Source organism: Equus quagga, chromosome 9, assembly GCF_021613505.1.
Source record: "Equus quagga isolate Etosha38 chromosome 9, UCLA_HA_Equagga_1.0, whole genome shotgun sequence".
In the NCBI taxonomy this organism is placed as follows: domain Eukaryota; kingdom Metazoa; phylum Chordata; class Mammalia; order Perissodactyla; family Equidae; genus Equus; species Equus quagga.
The window spans coordinates 65,974,547-65,995,494 of NC_060275.1; the positions used below are offsets into that span (position 1 = coordinate 65,974,547).

Consider the following 20,948-nt stretch of genomic DNA (forward strand, 5'->3'; position numbering starts at 1 on the left):
GCCAAGATGTCTGTCCGAGGCCCTCCCCTCCACCTCCGGCCTTGGACGTTGCGTCGCTCAGCCGCCCTCGAGGCGCCCCTCCGAACCCCCCCTGCATTCCCGGCAGAAGCAATAATGGGGGCCAGTTGCACCCGGGGGGCACGCCCCTGCGCAATACACACACACACACACACACACGCACGCACACACAGAGCCTGGGGCATTTCTTTGCACAGTCGCATGATGGATTGTGTTTGCTTCCTCTTCCAGAAAGTCGCCGCGTCCGACCCCCACCGCACCCTTTCTCTGCTTGGGCTAACACCTGGCGCTCGGAATCTCCAGGGGGAAGGGATGTTGCGGTCTGCGGCAGGCGGGGGCGCGAGGTCAGGGGGCCCCTCGGCAGAAGCTCAGGCCTCTGGGGGCAGGGCGCCCAGCCCAGCCAGGCTGGAGGCGGCAGGAATGCCCACCACCCCTGCTGGGGCCTGCCCTTTTTCCTCCTTAATTTCCTTTCCTTTTTGAGCTTTACAGAAAGGGCTTGGCCGGGCGGCCGGCTGGACTGCAGATGTCTCTTCCAGGCTCCCCTGAGCTTCCCAGCTGCCGCCCCGCCTCCAACTCCCCACCCCACTCCCGCCCCCCCACGCCCCAGACGCCAGCTGGGGCCCACCAGCATTTATTAAGCACCCTTTGTATGCCCCCGCTCCTCCGGGCTGGGGAAGCCAGCCTCTAGCTCTGGGCCTGTTAACGTTTAACCGGCTGGAAAAGCCCTTGCTGGAGTGACCTTTCCCCTTGGAGTCCCGCAGGTTCAGTCGCCTCTGCCCTGCGCAGGGCCCACAGCGAGACACCAGAGCACGTGGCTGGGCCTCTGGGAGGGCTGCGGGCAGGAGAGCAGTACCCTCTACCCCCCGCCGGCTCCTACACCCGCCTCTCTCAGGAAGGGGCCTTGGGAAAAGGCATCCCCTCTCCATATGACATCTGAGGGAGCACCCTCCGTGGTGGTGGGCGGGCACGGCGCTGGGGATGCCTGGAGACATTGCAACACTTAGGACACCGAGGTTCTGGAAAAGCCAGGCACAGCACTCTCAGGGAGGGTCTAGCTGGACATGATGTGGGGGAGGTTTTAGCAAATACAGAAAGTAAGAAGGACTAGAGTTAGCCAAGAGCAAGGACTTCCCATGGGTCTGAGCAGAGTGGAGTTCTCTGCCCTGTAAGCCCCCTGGGGAACGGGGACCTGGAAGGTTAGAGAGGACCCTTTGGTTCTGGGGCTGTCCGGCAATGTGGGGGCGCTGGCTGGTTTGTATTTGGGGCGAGGACACGGGTCCTAGGCCCCTGGCGGGACTTTCTAAGATCCTTGGCAAGGGAAGACGGGGTGGGGATCTCAGAGAAGGGATCAGAAAGGGAGACTGGGAAGGGAAAGAAGGCTCAGGGAAGGGAGGGAGAGGGGAGGGGTGGGGCAGGGAACCGGGTTTGAGGGACACAAGTCTGGGGGCCGGTTCAGAAGCGACAGTCTGGGGCCAGTTTGGAGATTTAGGGGAAGAAGGTCGCCGCAGACCCCAGAACCAGGCTGGTCCAACCCCTCGGCGGCCGCCCCGCCCCCTCCCAGTACTCCGCCGCCCCGCACCCCCTGGGGCCCTGAGGGAGTCCGGCCCCACCCCCCTGACCCCTGCCCGCGGCCCCGCGGTGACATTTGACCTTGCGGCGGCCGCGGACGGGGACAAAGAGGCCCGGGCCCATCTGCGCGGGGGCACCCGTGGGAACGGCTAGCGCCGGCTGGCGGCCTGGGAACCTGCCCCGGCCCTCCTCCAGCGCGAACTCCTCCCACCCTCCAACAGGTCACTTCGTCTGCTTTTGTCCCCTCCCCCAGCCCCCCAGCAGGGGCAACCTTGTGAGTCTGGGGGCTAAGGTCATTCTTGCACTATTGGGGAGAGAGGGGACAAGAACGGGTAAGGTCGGTTCCTGTGCCCCGCCATGGGCGACCTTGCCCGCCTCGGTTTCCCTGCTTTTCTCAAAGTCGGCCTCGGTCCAGAAGGAGTGCGCGGGGTGCGAAGGTCGCCAGCCCCAGGGCCCGCCCGCGGCGCCCGCGGCTGAGAGGACCCGCAGAGGCCAGGCAGCGGTCTGGCGCAGACCTCGGCCGCCGGCGCCCCGCAAAGGCAGCCACCGCCCCCCCCCCCCCCCGCGCACGCCCGCACAGGGGCGGCCTGGCAGCTAGCCCACACCGGCCTGCGACGAAACCCCTTCTAATCCCGTCTTGGGCTTCAGCTACCGCCCTGCAGGGGACAGCTGCCCACTAATCCAGGCCGGCCGGGTCGCCCAGCCCCTCTCCCGCGCGGGGCGGACGGCGCGGAGGGCCGGGACACGTGGCCCCGCAGGGGACGCGCCGGCCGCCGGCCGCTGGGACCCTGACGCCGACGCTCCGGGGGCTCCGGCTGAGGGCGGCGCGCCTCCAGAGCGCCGGTGCGCCTAGCTGCGCGCCTAGCTGCCCACCGTGAGCGCTCGGCCGTCCTCCCCGGCCCGAGGTCGGCTTGCAGGCTTTGCCTTCCAGGCGCCCACTACCCGGAGGCCCTTTAGCTTCGCCCCGCATTCTTTGCACCTTCCAAAGCAGCCTCTGAGTCCTCCTCCCCCTCCGCCCCGCGAGCCCGTGCTCTTCCAGCCAGCCTTCTGCCCTGGACCGCGCCAGCCTGCACCTGCCGTCTGGGATGGGGGCATCTTCCTCTTGGGAGCATCTGCCAGGCCCGGCCCAGGAAGGGGTGGGCAGGGGAAGGTGTGTGGGGGCTCCTGAAGGCAGGTGAGAGTTGGAATTCCAGCTCTGGATGTAGGACCTCACTGACCCCCTGACTGCACAGCCCAGGCTGCTTCGGGCATGACCCCGCTGACATGTCCTGTTAACATGACGCATGGTGCCTGGCCAGAAACACCAAGTCTTTCTCAAATGACCAGCCACCTTCCCCCCCAGGCCCCAGAAGCTCAGGTGCACCAGCCCCCACCGTGCTGAACGTGCCTCAACAAGCAAAGTCACAACACATGACATCATAACATCACTCCGGGACAGTTTATGACATGGCCTGCCACAGCTGTCTGGCCGGTCCAGATGCAGCAGGGGCAAGGCCTACAGAAAGGTTTCTCCTGGCCCGGGGGGTGGGCAGGGCGGCCGGGGCCTCCCCAGGGCCCTCACTGTGGCCTCCAGCAGGGCCAGCTCCTCTGCCTGTCGGGCCTCCATTAGTGCCATCTGCTGCTCCAGCTTCCGTCGTTGCCCCTCCTGCTTCCGGTGGGCGCCACGGAAGGCCAGGACCAGGGCGCTGGAGGGGGGAGGCTGAGCTAGGAAAGAGCCCCCACGCCACCCACGACAGGGCTCTGTACCTCCCGTCCAAGGCAGGGGCTCTTTGAGACTGGGTCTTCCTGAGGCCTCTGCATCATTCAGCAGGGGCTGACAAACATTAGGCACCAGGGGAGGTGTGGGGTGGATTGAACTTGTCACCCACATTATGGGGGCAAGCCGAGGCTCAGAGAGAGCCAGGGGCTCTTCCAGGTCTCCAGGGGAGGGGCACCCACCTGTGAGCCTTGCATAAATCACTGTTCAGCTCAGCACTCTGAGCACGTCTGGCTCGCCCCTTCTGAGCCATCTGTTCCAGTTCCTCCCACAGAGACTGCAGCTGCTCCCGCAGGCCCAGGGCCCTGGTGCAAGGGTGGGGAGAGAGGGGCTCACAGCCATACCAATCCTGTCTTCCTTCCTGCCTCCCACCTCCCTGCCCACGGTGTTGTCTCCATGTGAACACAGCTGTACACAGGCGTGCACACAGCACCGCCATGGACTCTCCCAAATGCCCCACCCAGGCCACACATCCCCCAGCCTGGGACCCAGGCACACACACACCGGGCGAGTGACGCTGCCAGTTCCTGGGCCAGCTCCTCTGAGTCCTGCACTTTGCCCACCTGGCCACCATCAATGCCCCTGCTGCCACCAGGGACAGCAGGAATGCCCTGTGAGAGACAGAAGCGAAGGTAGTGACATTGCCCAGGCTGAGGGTTTGCTCAGCCCAAGCTGGATGTCGAGGTCTCCCAGACTGTGGTGGCCACAACCCCTCCCCTCATAGAGTCCCCAGTCTGGTGAGATACCCCAAGAAGGGTAAAATTAATTCCTAACAAGGGAAATAAATCATAGGAGCGCTCATCTTAAGGCAGTCTAGGAGGGCTACCTGGAGGAGGTGATGTCTGAGCTCAGACTGCAGGAGGACAAGGACTTAACCAGATAAAGAGGGAAGTGACTGGTGTTCCTGGCAGGAGCACAGCATGTACAAAGGTTTGGAGTTGGAAGAGATGATTCAAAGGAGGGTTCCAGAAGCTGCTGAAGGCCTTAAGCAGACAACAGACAGGATTAGACAGGAAGGAGCAAAAGGCAAGGCCTCAGGGGGGAAGCTGGAGCCAAAATCTAGGAAGAGATGATGCATGGGCTGGCCTGTTGGAGTGGAGGGGGAAGTGTAAATAAGTCTGGGGGTGAGAAGGAAGAGGGACACTTTGAGTGACACGCTAAACCCCTTGGGGCTCATTGGGCTCAATTCTCTCCAAGAAAGAAACCCTAAAGTACAGGTGGTAAAGCTGGACGTGCAGCTTCATCGTTTAACTCCTTCCTTTTTGCAGAAATGGAAACTGAGGCTCAGAGGGGGCCAGGATTGACCAGAGCCACCGAGCCAGTAGTGTGCTGCTCTCTCTGCCAGGTCTAGCAGGGCCTGCTCACCTGGGCCCGCTCCTCCTCGTCTCCGCTGCTCTGGCCTCCACTGCTGTTGCCACCACTGCTGTCGGCGCCCCCCATCTGGAGCTGTGCCCGCTCCCACTGCAGCTGCTCCAGCAGGAGCACGTGGGCCGGGCCCTGGGCGCGGAGGGCAGCCTCCCGCAGCTCCAGACCCCGCTTCTCCCGCCGCACCAGCTGGAGCCGCAGCATTAGGTCCGCCAGGGTCTCCTGAGAGACGAAGGAGAGGGCAAAGAATGTGCGCCTCTAGGATCAACTGCTGGAAAAACAGGCCCCGGGAGGCGCCCGCTGATGGCCAGTCAGGCAAGAACTCCGTCTCACTGTGATCTTGTGTGGTGGCAAAGACCGTCCTCCCACAAAAACTACAGCCATGGAAACGGCCGTGCAGAGAGGGCAGGTGTCTTAGACAAGTCAGGCAGCAGCTCAGGGGGAGCAGTCTTCATGCCAGGCTACACACCCCAGATTATGTCCCCTACCCCCATCTCTGTCCCATAGGAAGGGCATGTTGCAAAGCCAGATGTGGAGTCTTATAAGAAACTGAATTCCAGAGGACAAACTCCTATTCATCCTCCAAAGCCCAGCTCCACATTCCCCTCCCTCCAGGAAGCCTGCCCCCAGCCCAGCCGAACTCTCCTTTGCTACTTGGTCCCCCAACCACATCCCTCTCAGCCTCAGTCAAGGGTTTTGTCCTACGTGGTGACCAAAGCCCATGTGTACCCGCGTGGCTGCCAGGTCCTGCTGGATCTGCATCTTCTCCAGCCGGGGCAGGGCTGGGCCAGGCTGGGTCCCCAGAATGGCCTGCACCATGGCTTCTGCATGAGGCACGGCGGGCGTGGGTGCCAAGGTGGGGCCAGGCTCTGGGGGAATCTTCACTAGAGCACGGCGCTCCTGGAGACGCTGGACATAGCCCCGGAGCTGGGTGGCCACCTCCTCTGGTGTAGGCCTATCCACACTGCTACCCTCGGGGCTACAGGAAACATAAGAGGGGCCTATGTCAACACTGGCAGACATGGTTGTGCTAACTTCATGCTGGCCCTGGTGGGCTCTATCATCTTCCATCTTACTGACCATAATGGATCTTATGCATCTGTGATGCGTGCTCTCCAACCAACTTGGTCGGCACCATAACGCTGACCCCAATGGCAACATCATCCATCAAGACAACGTAGTGAACACCCTTGTGCCAGTGGGCACCATTGCTCATGGCAACGTGGTGGATGCCATCACACCAACCCAGTGGGCACTGTCACTCCTGCCAACATGGTAGACAACATCATGCCAACTCAATGGGCACCATCACTCAGCTTGCCAACTCTGTTAGGCAGTATCGTGCCAATCCCAGTGGGTACCAACATCAGCCCAACCCCATTAAGCACCATCATGCTAGTTCTAATCAGTGGGCGCCATCATCCATCTTCATGCCAAGCCTGGTATGTCCTATACCAAACCCAATGGCTGTCAACCACCATGCCAACTTTGTTGAGTAGCAACCAGCCAACTCCAGTCAGGCCTCATGCCAACAACAGTGGGCCACGCCAACCCCCAACACAGGACCAGCTCTGGGAGCCCCATTCTCCAGTTAGGACCCCATTCACTGGCCCGTCCACTTCCCAGGGTTCCCAGAGGTACCTTGGTTGTGGCTCCCTCAGTGTCCCACCATCCATGGCAGCCTCCTCTTGTGCCAGCAGCCTCTGAGCTTCCTTCTCAGCTGCCTCCAGGTCACCCATGCAGGCTTCTGCTCCTGAGCCCGCTTCCCAAAGAGTGAGCAGGGCGCCATACCCGTCCTCACAGAGTTCACTGTGGGACACTGGTTCTGAGTGCTCCAGGACACCCAGCCCCAGCTTGCTGTGTAGGTGACATCCCCACTTGCTCCTGGCTCCCTTCCTTTACCTCCCACCTCCGCCCCCAGGAGCTTGCAAACCCCTTCAGCACCTTCACCTAAAATTGCCTTCATTTTTGCGGTGGGGGAAAGTGCTTTCCTGCAAGCACCCTGTCTCTCTCTGAGGATGGGGGCCATCCTCAGGGCACACCCCTTCCCTTCCCAGCCGGTGACGTCACGCTGGGGTGCACGGACCTGTATTGCAAGGCCAGACGCAGCGCGGTGGCCTCGGCCTCCCGCTGGCCCAGCTGCATGCTGAGGCCCTCACAGCGGCCCTTGCACTCCTGCAGCACAGCCGACAGCAGGCGGTTGAAGCCTTTCAGCTTCTCGATGCTCCTGCCTCCGAAGGTGGGGAAGAGGGAACGTGAGAGGCCTCTCGGGGCGGTCAGGACCTGATGGATGTCGCCACTCCTCCTCCCTGCCCTGACTCCGGCTCCAGGTCCGGCTTTATATGGCATTGCCGAGGTGCCCTCACGAGCTCAGCCTTTGTGGCTCTTACCCCCGGAGTTGCTCCATCTGGGCTTCCATGATGTGCATCTCGGGGGCGACGGGCTGGGTGGGGAGAGGCCCAAGCATCTGGGTGCTGGAATCACTCCGGAGGCGCCGGAGCAGGGGGTGAGCCAGGGAGAAAGGGTCCTGCTGGGAAGATGTGACTTGCTTCACTGATTTGTCACCGATAATCACCATGCATCGTCAGTTTAGGCCTTTGCCAAGCCTGGAAGCTATGGGATTGCATGCCCAGGATTTGAGTCTCCCCACCTCAAATCCTAAGGATCTCAAAGTCATGGTTTTGAGCTTCCCACACTCACATGAGTCCCCCAGGGCTCCTCATCTGCCCCAGAGCTGCTGGAACCACTGCCCAAGCCACCTGCTCGGCCACGGGAGGGAGGTGGGAAGGGCTCCAGGCTCACCAGGGAATCCTGTAGCTCCTGGACCTGGTGGGAGGGGGGCGGGGGAGGGGAGGTCAGGCCTGGGGGCTCCAACCACTGGCCAGCCCTCTCTAAGACCTGTTCCTAGAGTAGTGGCAAGAGCGCCGGCTGGGAGAAAGGAACCCCAGCTACTCAGCCCACCAGATCCCTCACTATACGAGCTTGGGCAAGTCACTCAGCCACTCAAGACTTCTCCTTCCTTAGACATACAGGTGGTCAACAGGCACATGAAAAGATGCTCAACATCACTAATCAGCAGGGGAATGCAAATCAAAACCACAAGGAGACAGCACCTCACACCTGTCAGAATGGCTGTCATCAAAAAGACAAGATAACGTGTTGGCAAGGATGTGGAGAAAAGGGGATACTTGTGTGCTGTTGTGGGGAGTGGAAACTGGTGCAGTCACTATGGAGAACGTATGGAAGCTTCTTAAAAAACTGAAAATGGAACCACCATATGATCCAGCAATTCTGCTTCTGCGTGTTTCTCTGAAGGAAATGAAAACACTAACTCGAAGAGATATGTGCACCCCGTGTTCACAGCAGCATTAGTCACGAGAGCCAAGACGGGGAAACAGCCTGAGTGCCTGTTGATGGAGGAACGGATAAAGAAGGTGTGGTATATATGGAATACTACTCAGCCACGAAAAAGGAGGAGCTCTTGCCATCTGTGACAACATGGATGGACCCTGAGGGCATTATGCTAAGTGATATAAGTCAGACAGAGAAAGAGAAATACCATATCACCTCACTTACATGTGGAATCTAAAAAACAAAACAAAGCAATTGAACCCACAGATACAGAAAACAGATTGGTGGTTGCCAGAGGCGGAGGATAGGGGGTGGGAGAGAAAAAAAAAGATTTCCCTTCCCAGCCGTGAAATGGGCCCCACTCCGTAGGGAAATGGCCCCCCCCCTTGTGCTGGGCTCCCACAATCTTGCCACCTGGTCCCGCGGGAGATGAGGCCTGCTCCCCACGATCTCTTTCAGCCACATGGCTTCAGGTGCCACCCACATGCTGAGGATGCCCCAATGTGTCCCTCCCAGCCTGATATCTCCCCCACGCTCTGGACTTGGACATACAACTGTCCCTTTGATGGCCCCATGGGGGTGGCCCATCGGCATCTCGAGCTGATCAGGACCCAAGCAGCTTCTGGTCTCCCTCTCACCAAACCTGCCCCTCCCGCAGCCTCCCCATTTCTCACTTCCGGTCCCTCAGGTCTCCAGACCAGGACTTGGCCCCAACCCCTCTCTAGCTTTCAGACCCCCACCTGCCAGCTCCACCTTCAACATCACCCAGAATCTGCTCAGTTCTCGCCACCTCTACAACTCCCACTATCCAGCCAGTGTCTGGACTCCCTGAATCTCTAGGCTTCCACCTTGGCACCCTACGAGCTGTTCCTCCCACGGCCACCAGAGGGCACCTGTGAATGCCTGCGTCAGGTCCAGACCCTCTCCTGCTCAGAAACCTCTGTGGCTCCCACCTTACTCAGAACAAAAGCTCAAATCCTCCCCACAGCCCACAAGGCCGTGCACAACCTGCCATCACCTCCATGCCCTCATCTCCTCCCACTCACCCCCACACTGGCCTCCTCACTCTTCCTTGAACACACCAATCACACTCCCACCTCAGGGCCTTTGCATATGCTGGTGCCTCTCTGCCCACCATGTTCTTCCCCCAGAACCTTGCATGGCTCCTCCCCTACCTCCTTATGGTCTTTATGGAAGTGCCACTTCCTCACTGGGCCTCCCTGATGGCCTTCGCTAAGATTGGAAGGGACCTTTGTCTGTTTGGGGCTCTGCAGTCAATGCTCCATAAAAGGTTTTTTTTTAATTTAATTAATTAATTAAATTTTTGAGGAAGATTAGCTAACATGCATGCCCATCTTCCTCTACTTTATACGTGGGACACCTACCACAGCATGGCTTTCCAAGCAGTGCCATGTCCGCACCCGGGATCCGAACCAGCGAACCCCGGGCCGCCAAAGAGGACCTGCGAACTTAAGTGCTGCGCCCCCGGGCCGGCCCCGAAGGCTTTTCGAATGAACAAATTGCCCATGCTGGGCCTACCTCCTCCCTCAGACGGGGAGCCCTGGGAGGCAGGCCTGTCCCACTCACCTCTCTCTGCAGCATCGCCTTCTCAGCCTGGATGGCCTTCAGGGAAGCCTGTGTGCGGATCAGCTCGTCCTCGCGGCTGCCCAGGGCCAAGCGCAGCCAGGCATTCCTCTCTGACAGGCGGGCAGCCTCCCGCCGGCAGCCTGCCCCCTCCTGCTCCCAGCAGGGCACCTGTCCCTCCTCGCTTCTGCCCTCCTCCTCTGTTGGCCCAGGGCGGCCTGGGGGCCGGTGGCGCCAGGCTGCGGCGGCGGCCTCCAGCGCGCTCAGCGCATTCTGGAGAGCGTGAAACACATCAGGGGCTCCGGGCCCGGTGGGGCCAGGCTCCTCCTCCCGGGGGGCTGCCTCTGGTGCCTGGTGGGCTTCCTCTGCAGGTTCATGGGGTCCCTCGGGGGCTGGAGCCAAGCTCCTGCTAAAGTCCCCATCAGCCTCTTTGTCTGTCCTGTGAAGAGGCGAGAGATGGAAGGTTCTGGAAATGGGATCCTCTGGGGTGGGTGGCACACAGAGGCTGTGTGTCAAGGCTGCGGCTGCATCACGCAGGGCCTTGAAAGTCAGGCTGCGGAGGGCAATGGGGAGCCCTGGTGTGTGTGTGAGCAGGGCAGGGACACACACAGATCTGTGGGTGGGGAAGCTACACCAGGGCTGAAGTGGGGGGCACAGACCAAGGGGCCTTACCTGCTCCCCACACCCTGCCCACTGGCCTCCACCTCAGGGCCCAGCAGCTCCGGCCTGCAGCTCTCCTGAGATGGCACAGGGCCCAGCTCAGAACTCCCGCTGGCTGCCTCAGCCTCCTCTGAACTTTCTGCCACAGGGTCCAGCTCACCCTGCAAAGAACCCAGGGCTGAGCTCTGAGCTAAGCAGGGCTGGGCCCTGGGGTCCCAAAGAGCTGGGTGTGGCAGGGAGAGGGGACACTTACGGGCGGAGCGTGCCTCCCTCGTCGGCTTCTGGGACGTGTGGCCCGGACACTCATTGCTGTCCAGAAATCAGTGTCCTCTGAATCCTCCTCCTTCCTCACCCCCAAAAGCTACAGCCTAAGCTGGGCTCTTGCCTTTGTTGTCCTGAGCAAATGACAGCCTCAATTTCCTCTTCTGTGAAATGGGCATTAATTTTCTCCCCTGGAAGGGATCTTGAGTTATCAATGCTGACTCGGCACATTTGAATGCCTCCCTTGACAGGTAGCTCACTACCTACCAAGGTTGCCCTCACCTCCCCCTTCTCCTTTGTTTCCTTTATCTTTCGCTACCTCTGTGCTCCCCTCCCTGGGACGAGGACTTCAAGAGTCCCCTCTCCTCGCCAGGGTGCTTCTGAACCAGAGGCCCCATTCCTGGGGTTGGGTCACCCCAGCCCGCTCTACTTCTACTTTTCTGTTCCTCTGGGAGCACCTTGGTCAGAGGCTCGAGTATCTTGAAGACTCTTGGGGTCACTCTAGCCACTGCCCGCTCAGGCCAGGGCGGGCCAAGATTGGCCTGGGAGGGGCCGCGGAAACAGGAAGCCCCCTCCCCTGGTCATGTGACTTGTTATTGTGCGGTTTCCTCCTCAAGGACAGCGGCTTCCTCCAGCCCCAGCGGGGCACACGTGTCCAGCTCCCAAGATGTCAATCCCTCCTCACCTCAGCCTCTGAGCTCCTCCAACGTGTGATCCTGAGATTCCTTATCTGTAAAATGGGGTAATTACAGCATTTTCCTACAGTGTCTTGGGAGTTCTAACAAGCACTTTGCACGTGGCTGGTTGGGCACCATCCGGGAAGTGAATTGTAACACACCCTCCTGATTCCCTGCTATCTCTCTGTCTGTCCCATCTCTGCTTCCTCTGCCAGCTGCTGTTTTTCTTGCATAAATGCGGCATTCCTCAGGGCCCAGATGGTCCCTCCATCCTGTCCATTTTTCCGGTATCCATCTCTAAAAGGGCCTCTTCGTCTCCATCCATAGCCACAGCCCAAGCCTCTCCCCTCCCATGTGGCTGCCAGCTCAGCTCCCTCCCTGGGCTCCCCAGACACCCCTCCACTCCCTTCCTCCCAGGCCCCAGAGACAGAGATCTTACTGTTCCCTTCCCCTACTCACACACCCTCCATAGCTCCCCATTGCCCTTGGGAAACATTTCAAGCTCTTCAGCCTAGCATTATAAGGCCCTTAAAAACTATGCCAGCTGCTTGAACCCATGCATCCTCTCTGCTCTAGCCACGATGGGCCCCTCTGTGAACAGCTGAAGGTTCTCAATTCTCTCACACCCCGGGGGGCTTTGGCCATGCTGTAACCTCTGCCTGAAATACCCTTTCCTTCCTTCTGCACTTGGACTAAACCGTGCGGAGACTGGATTAGCCTGAATCTTCCTGGTGGCACTGTCAGCCCCTGGAAGGCTGAATCTTCCTGCTTCCGTGTCTGCAAAGATGGTAGGAAGAGAAGTTGTAATTCTCTGACTTTGGGTACCCCGGGGCATTGAAATCCTCACCCTTAGCTCCGCTCCAGCCCTATTAACCTGTTAAAAGCTCTACCACGCCAAGGCTCTTCCAAGCCTCCAGACCCTCGCCCTCGCCTCTGCCTAGAATGCCTTTCCCCTCTTGTTTATCTAGCAATTTCTCCATCCTTCAAGGCTCAGCTTACACAGCGCCTTCTGGCTGTCAGTGAACCAGAGCCTGGCTGATGTGGGCAGGCTTTACAGACGCTTTCAGAAATAAAGAAACCGAGGCTCAGAGTGGTTTTTAACCGGTTATGGGGCTCAGGGGAGAAGTGTGCAGGAAGGAGGAAGGGTGCTTTGAAATAGTTCCGGCTTAGTACATATTTTTGATTTTTGCAAATATACGTAAAATAAGGAGCAGAAATAAGCAACTGGGAGGAGCCTTGGGGCCTGGACCACGCCCATCTCTGTCCGCAAAGACTCGCCCCTCACGAGGTCGAGGTCAGTTCCACTAATCACCAGTCAGCCCCGCCTCTTCCCTTAAATGCCGCCCAACTCAGTCTCTCTCAGTTTGTCACACCGCAATCCCGGCCCCCTCCGCCCAGAGCGCCGCTCCGCTCGGCCCCGTCCCGCCTCGCCCCGCAGGGCCGCAGACCACCGCAGTATCAGTCGGCCAGACGGAAAAACTCCGCCTAATCTCGCTCAGCCAATCACATTCCAGGGCCCGCCCCCACAGCTCCCGTCTGTCACACCCCAAACCCCACCCCCAGCCCAGTCCCAGCCTATCAGCTTCCACGGCTCTCCAGCTGCGTCTGGTTCGTCGCTCCGCTCGCCTGCGGCCCAAGGAAGGACATTTCCCAGGAGGCGTCGCGGCCGCGCCGCCCCGCTTCCGGCGGCGAAAGATGGCGGTTTCCTAGCGAGTCGGCGGCTGAGGTGGAGGGAGGTCCAGGCTACGGTGAGCGGAGAAGTGGGCCGTGAAAGCCTGCGGGGCCCGTCCCCAGAGACTCACCTCCCCTAGCCCCAGAGGTCCCGCTTCCGCCTTCAGCTCCGATGTGTCCTGCAGTCTAGCTTCATTCCTTTTGCTACAGCTGGAGCTTTGTTTTTCTTAGATGTAGGGGCTGCAAGGCGCGCAGAGACCACCCCAGGCAGCCCTCACCCATTGCCCAGATAGGCGCGCGGGTCCATCGGCGTCCTGTGCTTGCTCGAGGGACCCATAACACCCCGATCCTGCCCCTCCCCTGCACAGACAGCCCCCAGGCAGCCCAGCGCCCACTGGAGAGAGTCCTAGAGATTATTATTCTTTTATTCACCAAGACATTTTCAGTTTCAGGTAAGAGAAAGCCCAGCTCAATCTGGCTTAAGTAAGAGAGGGGAGTCACTGGCTTGTATCTTTGGTTGCAGGCATAGCTGGATCCAGTAGCTCACAAGTCTGCCTGCCGTTTTCTGGGTGAGCATCACTTCAGGCGGGCTCTCTTTCCCCTCTCGGAGGCCAAAGAGGCTCCTGGCCCTTCTTGACTTCTCTCCTCCCAGGTCTGCAGCTCTAAGGAGCCGCTTTTCCGTGGTAGGACCGCTGGACCCTGTATCGGGTCATGTCCCCATTTCTGAGCCACTCACACTGGCCAGGTGTGCTCATTGGCCAAGGAAGGGGGAGGGGTTAGCCTTATGGAAAAACAGGGAGACCGTGACCTTAGGTTACAGGATAAGCCAGCGGGCGGTGTGAAAGGCACCTCTCCACAGATGAGCAAACAGGCGGGAGGAGTGACCCTCACAGTCAGTGAGCGGCTCAGCCTGGCCTCCTGCACTGTCACCAATGTTGTTAAAACCCCTCAGGGAAGGATCCTGGCTTCCCCCATGTCTGCTCCATCCAGCCACTCAGGAGCCATGGAGGTGGCAGAACCCAGCAGCCCTGCCGAGGAGGAAGAGGAGGAGGAGGAGGAAGGGGAGCAGTCCTCGCAGCCCAGGCCCCGCACGCGCTCCAACCCTGAAGGGGCCGAAGACCGGGCGCTGGGGGCCCAGGCCAGCGTGGGCAGCCGCAGCGAGGGTGAGGGCGAGGCGGCCAGTGCTGATGACGGGACCCCCAACCCTCCAGGAGCCGGCCCGAAGCCCTGGCAGGTGCCCCCGCCAGCCCCCGAGATCCAGGTGCGGACGCCAAGGGTCAACTGTCCAGAGAAGGTGGTAAGTGAGGGCCTCGGCCTGTGGCTCCGAGGCACTAGGGAACCTTGGGCTTAAACATTCTTGCCTTTTGGGATTCACTCTGCAAACAGTCCTTTCGTGTGAGTTTCCTAGGGCTGCCCCAACAAATGACCACAAACCAGGGAGCTTCAAACAACAGGAATGTGTTTTCTCACAGTCCTGGTGGCCAGAAGTCCCACATCAGGCGTCAGCAGGGCCACCCTCCCTCCACAGGCTCTGGGCAGGGGCCTGCCTGGCCTCTTCCAGCTTCTGGGGGCTCCAGGCGTCCTCGGCTGTGGCTGCGTCATCCTAGTCTCTGCCTCCGTCTCCACGTGGCCTTCCCCTCTGTGTCCCTTTGTTTTCCTCTTCTGTCCCTCATAAGGACACTTGTCATTGGGTCAGGATGATCTTATCTCAAGATTTTACCTGAATTATATCAATAAAGATCCTAATTCCAAATAAAGTCACATTCTGAGGTTCTATGAGGACATATCTTTTGGGGACCACAATTCAACCCACTATATCCTTGGTTTTGTGGGGGGTTTTTTTGTGAGGAGGATTAGCCCTAAACTGACATCTGTTGCCAATCCTTCTCTTTTTGTTGAGGAAGATTGTCGCTGAGCTAACATCTGTGCCCTTCTTCCTCTATTTTGTATGTGGGCCGCAGCCACAGCATGGTTGATGGGCAGTGTGTAGGTCCATGCCTGGGATCTGACCCCGCGAGCCGCTGAAGTGGAGACTTAACCACTACACCCCAGGGCAGCCCCAGTAGATCCTGTTTCTGTGTCACATGTCCTCTGGTTCATTTATTCACTCATCAAGCTGGAATCCTGAATCCCCTGAGCCCCATCCCGAAGTGGAGAGCTTGGCTAGGAATTGGGGGCGTCGTACCACCTTTGCCAACGGGGCTGCTTGGAGAGGCCAGCGGAGTGGTGGGGCCGGCATTCGTGTCCTGGTGCTGCTGGGCACAGCGCCCTCCCACCGTCCACCTTCATTGCAGATCATCTGCCTGGACCTGTCGGAGGAAATGGCCCTGCCAAAGTTGGAGTCGTTTAATGGGTGAGGGGCACATTTGGGGCTTTGAATGTGCAGTCACAGCTGGGAGGGGCCCAGCCCAAAAACTGCAGGGTGGGCTGTCGGAGACTCCCCGCAGGCTGGCCCGGCCTGGGCCTGGCGGTGTCAGAGAGGAACGGGGATAACTGGTAACGATACAGCCGCAGCGGCTGGGGCCCTGTTCCGAGTGCGTACGAGCTGTCAGCGCCACCAGTGTCAGCAGTGACTTGGAAACTCTGAGATGCAAAGTCGCCCAGGGCCCCACAGCAAATGGGCAGGGCCGGGATTCAGACGCAGGCCTGGCTGACCCCGCAGCCCTTGCCCTGAGCAGCTGGGTCTCTGTGGGGTTGGGTGGCAGGGGCTGGACAGTGCCTGAGCAGCTCTGGGAGTTGCTGGAGACGGGCATCCAGGACTGCCTGTGGCTGAGCAAAGGTCTGGGGGAGCTCTGGTGGGTCCCATGTAAGAGCCAGGCTAGCCAGAGGGACCCCCTTGGGGCGTGCGGGAGCTGGAGAGGGTTGGCTGGGCTGCGCCAGCCCCCTGCTGCGTGACCCGAGCCTCCAGGGCCTCGTCATGGGGCTGCTGGAGGCGTCCCCAGGATGAGCAGGTGAATGGGTGCCGCCAGGCCCAGAGGCCTCGCCTTAACACCCCGTCACTGTCTGTCCCTCCCCAGCTCCAAAACCAATGCCCTGAACGTCTCCCAGAAGATGATCGAGATGTTTGTACGGACAAAACACAAGATTGACAAAAGCCACGAATTTGCGCTGGTGGTGGTGAACGATGACATAGCCTGGGTGAGGCGAGGGCGGGCTGGGGTGTCCTGGGGTCCTCTGGGGGTCAGGGAGCCGCTTGCTGAGGCCTGTGCTTCTCCACAGCTGTCCGGCCTGACCTCCGACCCCCGCGAACTCTGCAGCTGCCTCTATGACCTGGAGACGGCCTCCTGCTCTGCCTTCAGTATCCTTCCATGCGGGGCCCCCTGTGTGGGGCTTGCCGTCCTGTCCCCAGATCCCAGGAAGCCTGAGCTCAGTTGGCTCAGGTCAACATGCCAGCTCTGCCGCTACAGGCTGGGGCGGCTCACCTCTCTGAGCCTCGGTTTCCTCTTCCGTGAGGTGGGGGGCACAGTATGCCCACTCCCTCGGGGCGCCGTGGAGATCAGGTCAGGACAGAGGAGCAGAGAGCAGCTGACTTGCCCTTTGCGTGTGCAGACTGCACCCACACAGGGAGCACTCCACCCAGGCCAAGTCTATGCTCGGTGCTTAATAAATGGCAGCATGACTGAAAGGCCACAGTCCCCACTGCAGCCCCTTTCAGCCTGGGCACGGCAGCTCGGATGCTGACTCGACCGTGGGAGGCCTGAGTGCAGCCTGGAGCGCAGAGTGTGATCGCTGTGAGCTACAGAAGAACGCAATGGCGAGTGTTGGCAGGAGGGGACAGCGCCCCCCGTAGCTCCTTCATTGTGAGGAGAGCAGCCCTGGCCCTGAGGGGAAGGGAGGCTTTGGGTCATCAAGGGTCTTCAGGGTGTCCAGTGCCAGCCCCCTAGTTCATGATCTATGCCAAGGGATACTGAGGCTCAGAGAGGGCAAGCAATGGGGCCAGGGTCGCACAGCACACCTCTGGCACAGGGGTACTTGCCACCAGGCTCAGAGGCACCCACACTCTCTTGGTGTCAGGATGAGGAAAGCCACCCGTCCCTGCCCACCCATGCTCTGCCGCCAGCCTTCTCCTTAGTGTCCCCACCAGATCTGGAAGGTCTCGTCAGCCTCATGTAAGTCCCCTGTGGGGAAATTATTGTTCACCTTGGAAGAGAAGACTCTTTTCTGAGTGAAAGCTTCAAACAGCCCAGAAATGTCCTTTGAGGAGGCCGAGGTCGGCCTCCCGCAGCCTGTCTCCCTGGAACAGCTGCGCGCTCACCTTTCTGGAAGCATTTCTTGCAAAAGCAGCGCCTCCTCCAGTCTCCCTTCGCCGGGGTCTGTCGTGGCCCCTGTCCCTCCGCCCCGGTGTCTCAGCCCAGGAGGCGGCTCCCTGTTTCTGCAGGGGGCCACGTGGTGGGTGTTTCCAGCTCGGCGGGCCACATGGTCTCTGTCAGCCGAAGGCAGCCGCAGACCCTGCGTGCCAGGCGGCGGTGGCTCGTGCCGGTCAGGCGTGCCTCACGGACACTGCCAGGGGGACCGAGCGGCATTGCCGCGTGTCGCGAGATGCTCTGGTTTTGACTTGCTTCTTTCCCCACCCCCATTTAAAAACATACACACCGGTCTTAGCTCATGGGCCGTGGTGTTTCGCCCCCAGTTTTCCAGCCCCGGGTGGTAGACATGGCACCTGTTTTGCTTTTGCTGTCACAAGCAAGTTAACTTGGTATAGCCATCCAGGCAGGTTTTGCAAGTGACCTCATGGAGTAGATTCCCAGTGGAGGCCTGCTGGGGCAAGGAGGGGTGTGTGTAATTTTGCTGGACTTCAGGGACACCAACCCTGTTCCCTCCCCAGCGTGGGGGTTGGTCACGCTCCTGGACCTTCTGCTGCCTGATAGGTGGGAAGAGGTCATATGTGGCTTCGCTCTGCTTTTGTTTTCATTCATTTGTAGGCCATTCAGTGTTCCTTCAGTAACTTATCTACTTATCCCCTTTACCTATTATTGTAGGGGATGGAGGCTGAGTGGGAACTGGGCGCTGACTTAGAATCTGAGATCCGGGCCCCGCCCCAGAGTCTCCTGGCCTGGTGGGGCAGGTCTGGCTCAGGCAGTGGTGCGGCCCGCTCGGGGCGCTGAGGGTGCCCAGAGCAGGCTCCAGCTTCGGGGTCAGCAGAGCGTCCCTGACAGAGCGGGAGAGGTCAGGCGGAACAGCCAGGCTGGGGAGGGTTCCGGGCGGAGGGAACGGCCATGTAGGCAGGCCGGCAGGCAGTGGTGGACTTGGGAGGGGTCGCTGGGGCCTCGCATGCCCGGTGAGGAGCTGGGTGCTCTGAGGGTGACCGGAGGGGAAGCCCAGAGCGTGCTCTGACATGGCCCCGCTCCCCACTGTGCAGCCAGCAGAAGACAGAGCTGCCGGTGACAGAGAACGTGCAGACCATCCCGCCGCCCTACGTGATCCGCACCATCCTCGTCTACAGCCGGCCGCCCTGCCAGCCCCAGTTCTCCCTGACGGAGCCCATGAAGGCGAGCGCGGCTGGGCGCAGGGAGGGAGGGAGGGCTGCCCACAGCCGGCACGGTGGTGGGGAGGGGCCTCTGACCGCCGGGCCAGCGCGCCTACAGGCAGCTTCCCAGAGTCTGAGGCGGGAGCTGCAGAATTGTCATGGAGGCATGGGGTGACCCGAGTCCCCAACGCTGGTGTCCTTCCCCTGCAGAAGATGTTCCAGTGCCCGTATTTCTTCTTCGACATCGTTTACATCCACAACGGCAGCGACGAGAAGGAGGAGGAGATGAGCTGGAAGGTGAGAGGTGCGGCGGGCGGGTGTGGACGGGGTGTCTTGGAACCCGCCTGCCCTCGGCCTGGGGCCCACCTCCGCTGTGCAGCCCTGGAGCCCTGGCTCTGCTGACTCTGGGTCATGCGCTTACTCAACAGCCATCCTCACACGGCTACTGCGAGTTGGTGGGGCTGTTGGCACAGTGGCCCCGGGAGCACATAGGGTCCTGCCCACCTCATCCCCAGCATCCGCTTTACTCTCTTCCTGTCTTTGCCTTCGTTGTGCCCTCTGCTTGGAACACCCTGCCCTCCCTGCCTCCTTAGGCTCTGCTGGGCTTTCACACCCCAGCCCTGAACTAGCTGTGTGACCTCAGGTGACCCACTTACCTCTCTGAGTATCAGTTTGCCCAACTGTGAACAGGAGCATTGAAACCAGCTCCTGCTCATATCTCAATACCCAAACTAAAAGGCCCTATTCTGAGAACCCTTCTCTGCTCCCCAGAGATCAGTGTGGGGGCTGAGGGATTGTCTGTATCCCATTGTGTCTCTAGACTGGGACCTCTGGGACAGACCTCTCAGGGTCCCTAAGACTGGGTAGGTGGCAGGTAATGTTTGCTGAATGCAGGAATGTTTTCTGCCTGGCAAGCTCCCTTCACCTTTCAGAACCCACCCCTGATGCCCCATCCTCTGGGAACCCCTCCCAGGACAGGGAGGGCCTGGCAGGGGCACCCCTGCCTGAGCAGCTTCTCCCTGGCCCCACAGGACATGTTTACCTTCATGGGCAGCCTGGATACCAAGGGGACCAGCTACAAGTATGAGGTGGCGCTGGCCGGGCCGGCCCTGGAGCTGCACAACTGCATGGCCAAGCTGCTGGCTCACCCACTACAGCGGCCCTGCCAGAGCCACGCCTCCTACAGCCTTCTGGAGGAGGATGACGAGGCCGCGGAGGCGGAGGCCACTGTCTGAGCCCTCCCTGCACACCCACCCTGCTCGCACAACGAAGCCCTTGGCTTCTCATATAGGGCTCTGCGCGACACAGGGGAGGGATTCCAGAAGGCACCCAGGGCACCTGGGGAGCCCTGGAAGGAAACCCAGGATTCCAGGAAGCAGCCCAGGGACTCTGGGAACCCATTACCCATATTTCCCAGCCCACATCCCACTGCCAGTTTGTCAAGTGTGATTTTTGTTGTTCCCTGTTATTTTTGTTGCCAAAACAAAAATTTGAGAATCCACAGCAATCAGCTTGTGTTAATTGGGATCTTTTTGGTTGCAAATGACAGAAAACCCACCCACTGAGCAAAAAGGGGGATGGCTTGGTTGGTAGGGATAAGCAGCCAAGGTGCAGCTTCAGGCTTGGCTGTATCCAGGTGCTTGGGCAACACTGCCATTGGGGAGGGCTGAAATACTCTGCATAGTTAGTGTTCTGTGTGCCCTGCATACCTGCCAACCTGTGGAAAGGGGTGAGATGGCCATGAGCAGTCCCTAAACCCCAACCCAGGAGAAGTGGCACTTCTCCCAGCATCCCCGTATGACTGGCCTTGCCTGGATCGTGTGACCTTGCATTGAGCCAGTCATGGGCCAAAGCTCTGGGATGCTCTGATTGGCGAGGCCTGTGGGAAGGCAGGATTACAGCGCGATGGGGAAATGCTGTGGTGCTCTCGAGGGGAAGGGAGACGGAGATAGGCAGACAGGTCCACCCTTCGGCTGTCTTCCTGGATGACGAGCAATCGTGGAAGAAGGGTAGCAGCCGGACTTTCTCAGTTCCACGTAGAAGGAAACAGCTCTATGGAGCAACTGCTTTTCCTCCCCGTGAGCATATATTGGGCACCTGTGTTCCAGCCCCTGGTTCCACTTCTCAGCGGCCCGGAAAGGATCACTCTCCCACTTGGCAGATGGGGAAATAAGGCCCTCGGAGGCCCACCGCTCCAAGGAACGCCTCCGGTTCCGCGGGCCTGAGCACAGCGACGCCGAGCTCCTGGCGCGGGGGCGGCCATGAGACGCCTCACACGGCCCCGGGCTGCGCGCGCCCACGGCCGCCGCCCCGGCAGAGGCTTCCAGGAGCTCCGGGGCCCCAGCTCACAGCCCCACCCCTCCGGCAGGGCGCCTCCGCGGGGCCCCGTTCGGAGACGCGATAACGGCACACCTCGCGGCCTCCGCCGCTCCGGCCCTTATCCGCTGCGCCAGACGGTGCCCGCGCGCCACTGGGGGGCGCCGCCCCGCACGCGCGCCCAGGCTCGGGCCCGCGGGCGGCGCCGTCGGGCTGGGGAGCCTGCACGGCGCGGCGGCGCGTGCGCACACGG

General features: G+C 60.4%; 3 protein-coding genes across 12 annotated transcripts in view; 2 read left to right on the forward strand and 1 right to left on the reverse strand.

Moving 5' to 3' along the window:
* Positions 1–3,006: 3,006 nt before the first annotated feature.
* Positions 3,007–11,537, reverse strand: USHBP1 (USH1 protein network component harmonin binding protein 1). 6 transcript variants are annotated; one of them, XM_046670990.1, is made up of 13 exons: positions 11,250–11,537; positions 10,557–10,755; positions 10,316–10,464; positions 9,647–10,082; positions 7,409–7,534; positions 7,099–7,238; positions 6,795–6,935; positions 6,350–6,517; positions 5,438–5,687; positions 4,709–4,930; positions 3,848–3,954; positions 3,526–3,648; positions 3,007–3,272 (listed from the first exon to the last, which is right to left on the reverse strand). In XM_046670990.1, exons 2-13 carry the CDS (start codon positions 10,608–10,610, stop codon positions 3,083–3,085), a joined length of 2,106 nt encoding a protein of 701 aa, XP_046526946.1. In that variant the 5' UTR covers positions 10,611–10,755; positions 11,250–11,537; the 3' UTR covers positions 3,007–3,082. The 6 variants fall into 6 exon arrangements, with proteins under 6 accessions (XP_046526946.1, XP_046526945.1, XP_046526944.1 ...); XM_046670989.1 differs by lacking the exon at positions 11,250–11,537 and adding an exon at positions 11,023–11,071; XM_046670988.1 differs by lacking the exon at positions 11,250–11,537 and adding an exon at positions 10,884–11,015.
* Positions 11,538–12,851: 1,314 nt separating this feature from the next.
* BABAM1 (BRISC and BRCA1 A complex member 1) lies at positions 12,852–19,886 on the forward strand. 5 transcript variants are annotated; one of them, XM_046672297.1, is made up of 10 exons: positions 12,852–12,989; positions 13,436–13,564; positions 13,865–14,209; positions 15,207–15,265; positions 15,930–16,050; positions 16,132–16,210; positions 16,997–17,021; positions 18,272–18,401; positions 18,590–18,676; positions 19,411–19,886. In XM_046672297.1, the coding sequence occupies exons 3-10, from the start codon at positions 13,886–13,888 to the stop codon at positions 19,612–19,614; spliced, it is 1,029 nt and encodes a 342-aa protein (XP_046528253.1). In that variant the 5' UTR covers positions 12,852–12,989; positions 13,436–13,564; positions 13,865–13,885; the 3' UTR covers positions 19,615–19,886. The 5 variants fall into 5 exon arrangements, with proteins under 5 accessions (XP_046528253.1, XP_046528252.1, XP_046528258.1 ...); XM_046672296.1 differs by having other exon boundaries at positions 13,436–13,481; XM_046672302.1 differs by having other exon boundaries at positions 13,436–13,481; positions 13,903–14,209.
* A 754-nt stretch (positions 19,887–20,640) lies between these two features.
* ANKLE1 (ankyrin repeat and LEM domain containing 1) overlaps positions 20,641–20,948 on the forward strand; it is a 6,144-nt gene continuing 5,836 nt past the window's right edge. The window contains exon 1 of the mRNA XM_046671199.1: positions 20,641–20,936. Coding sequence (XP_046527155.1) covers positions 20,641–20,936 — 296 coding nt within the window. The remainder of the gene's footprint in view (positions 20,937–20,948) is intronic.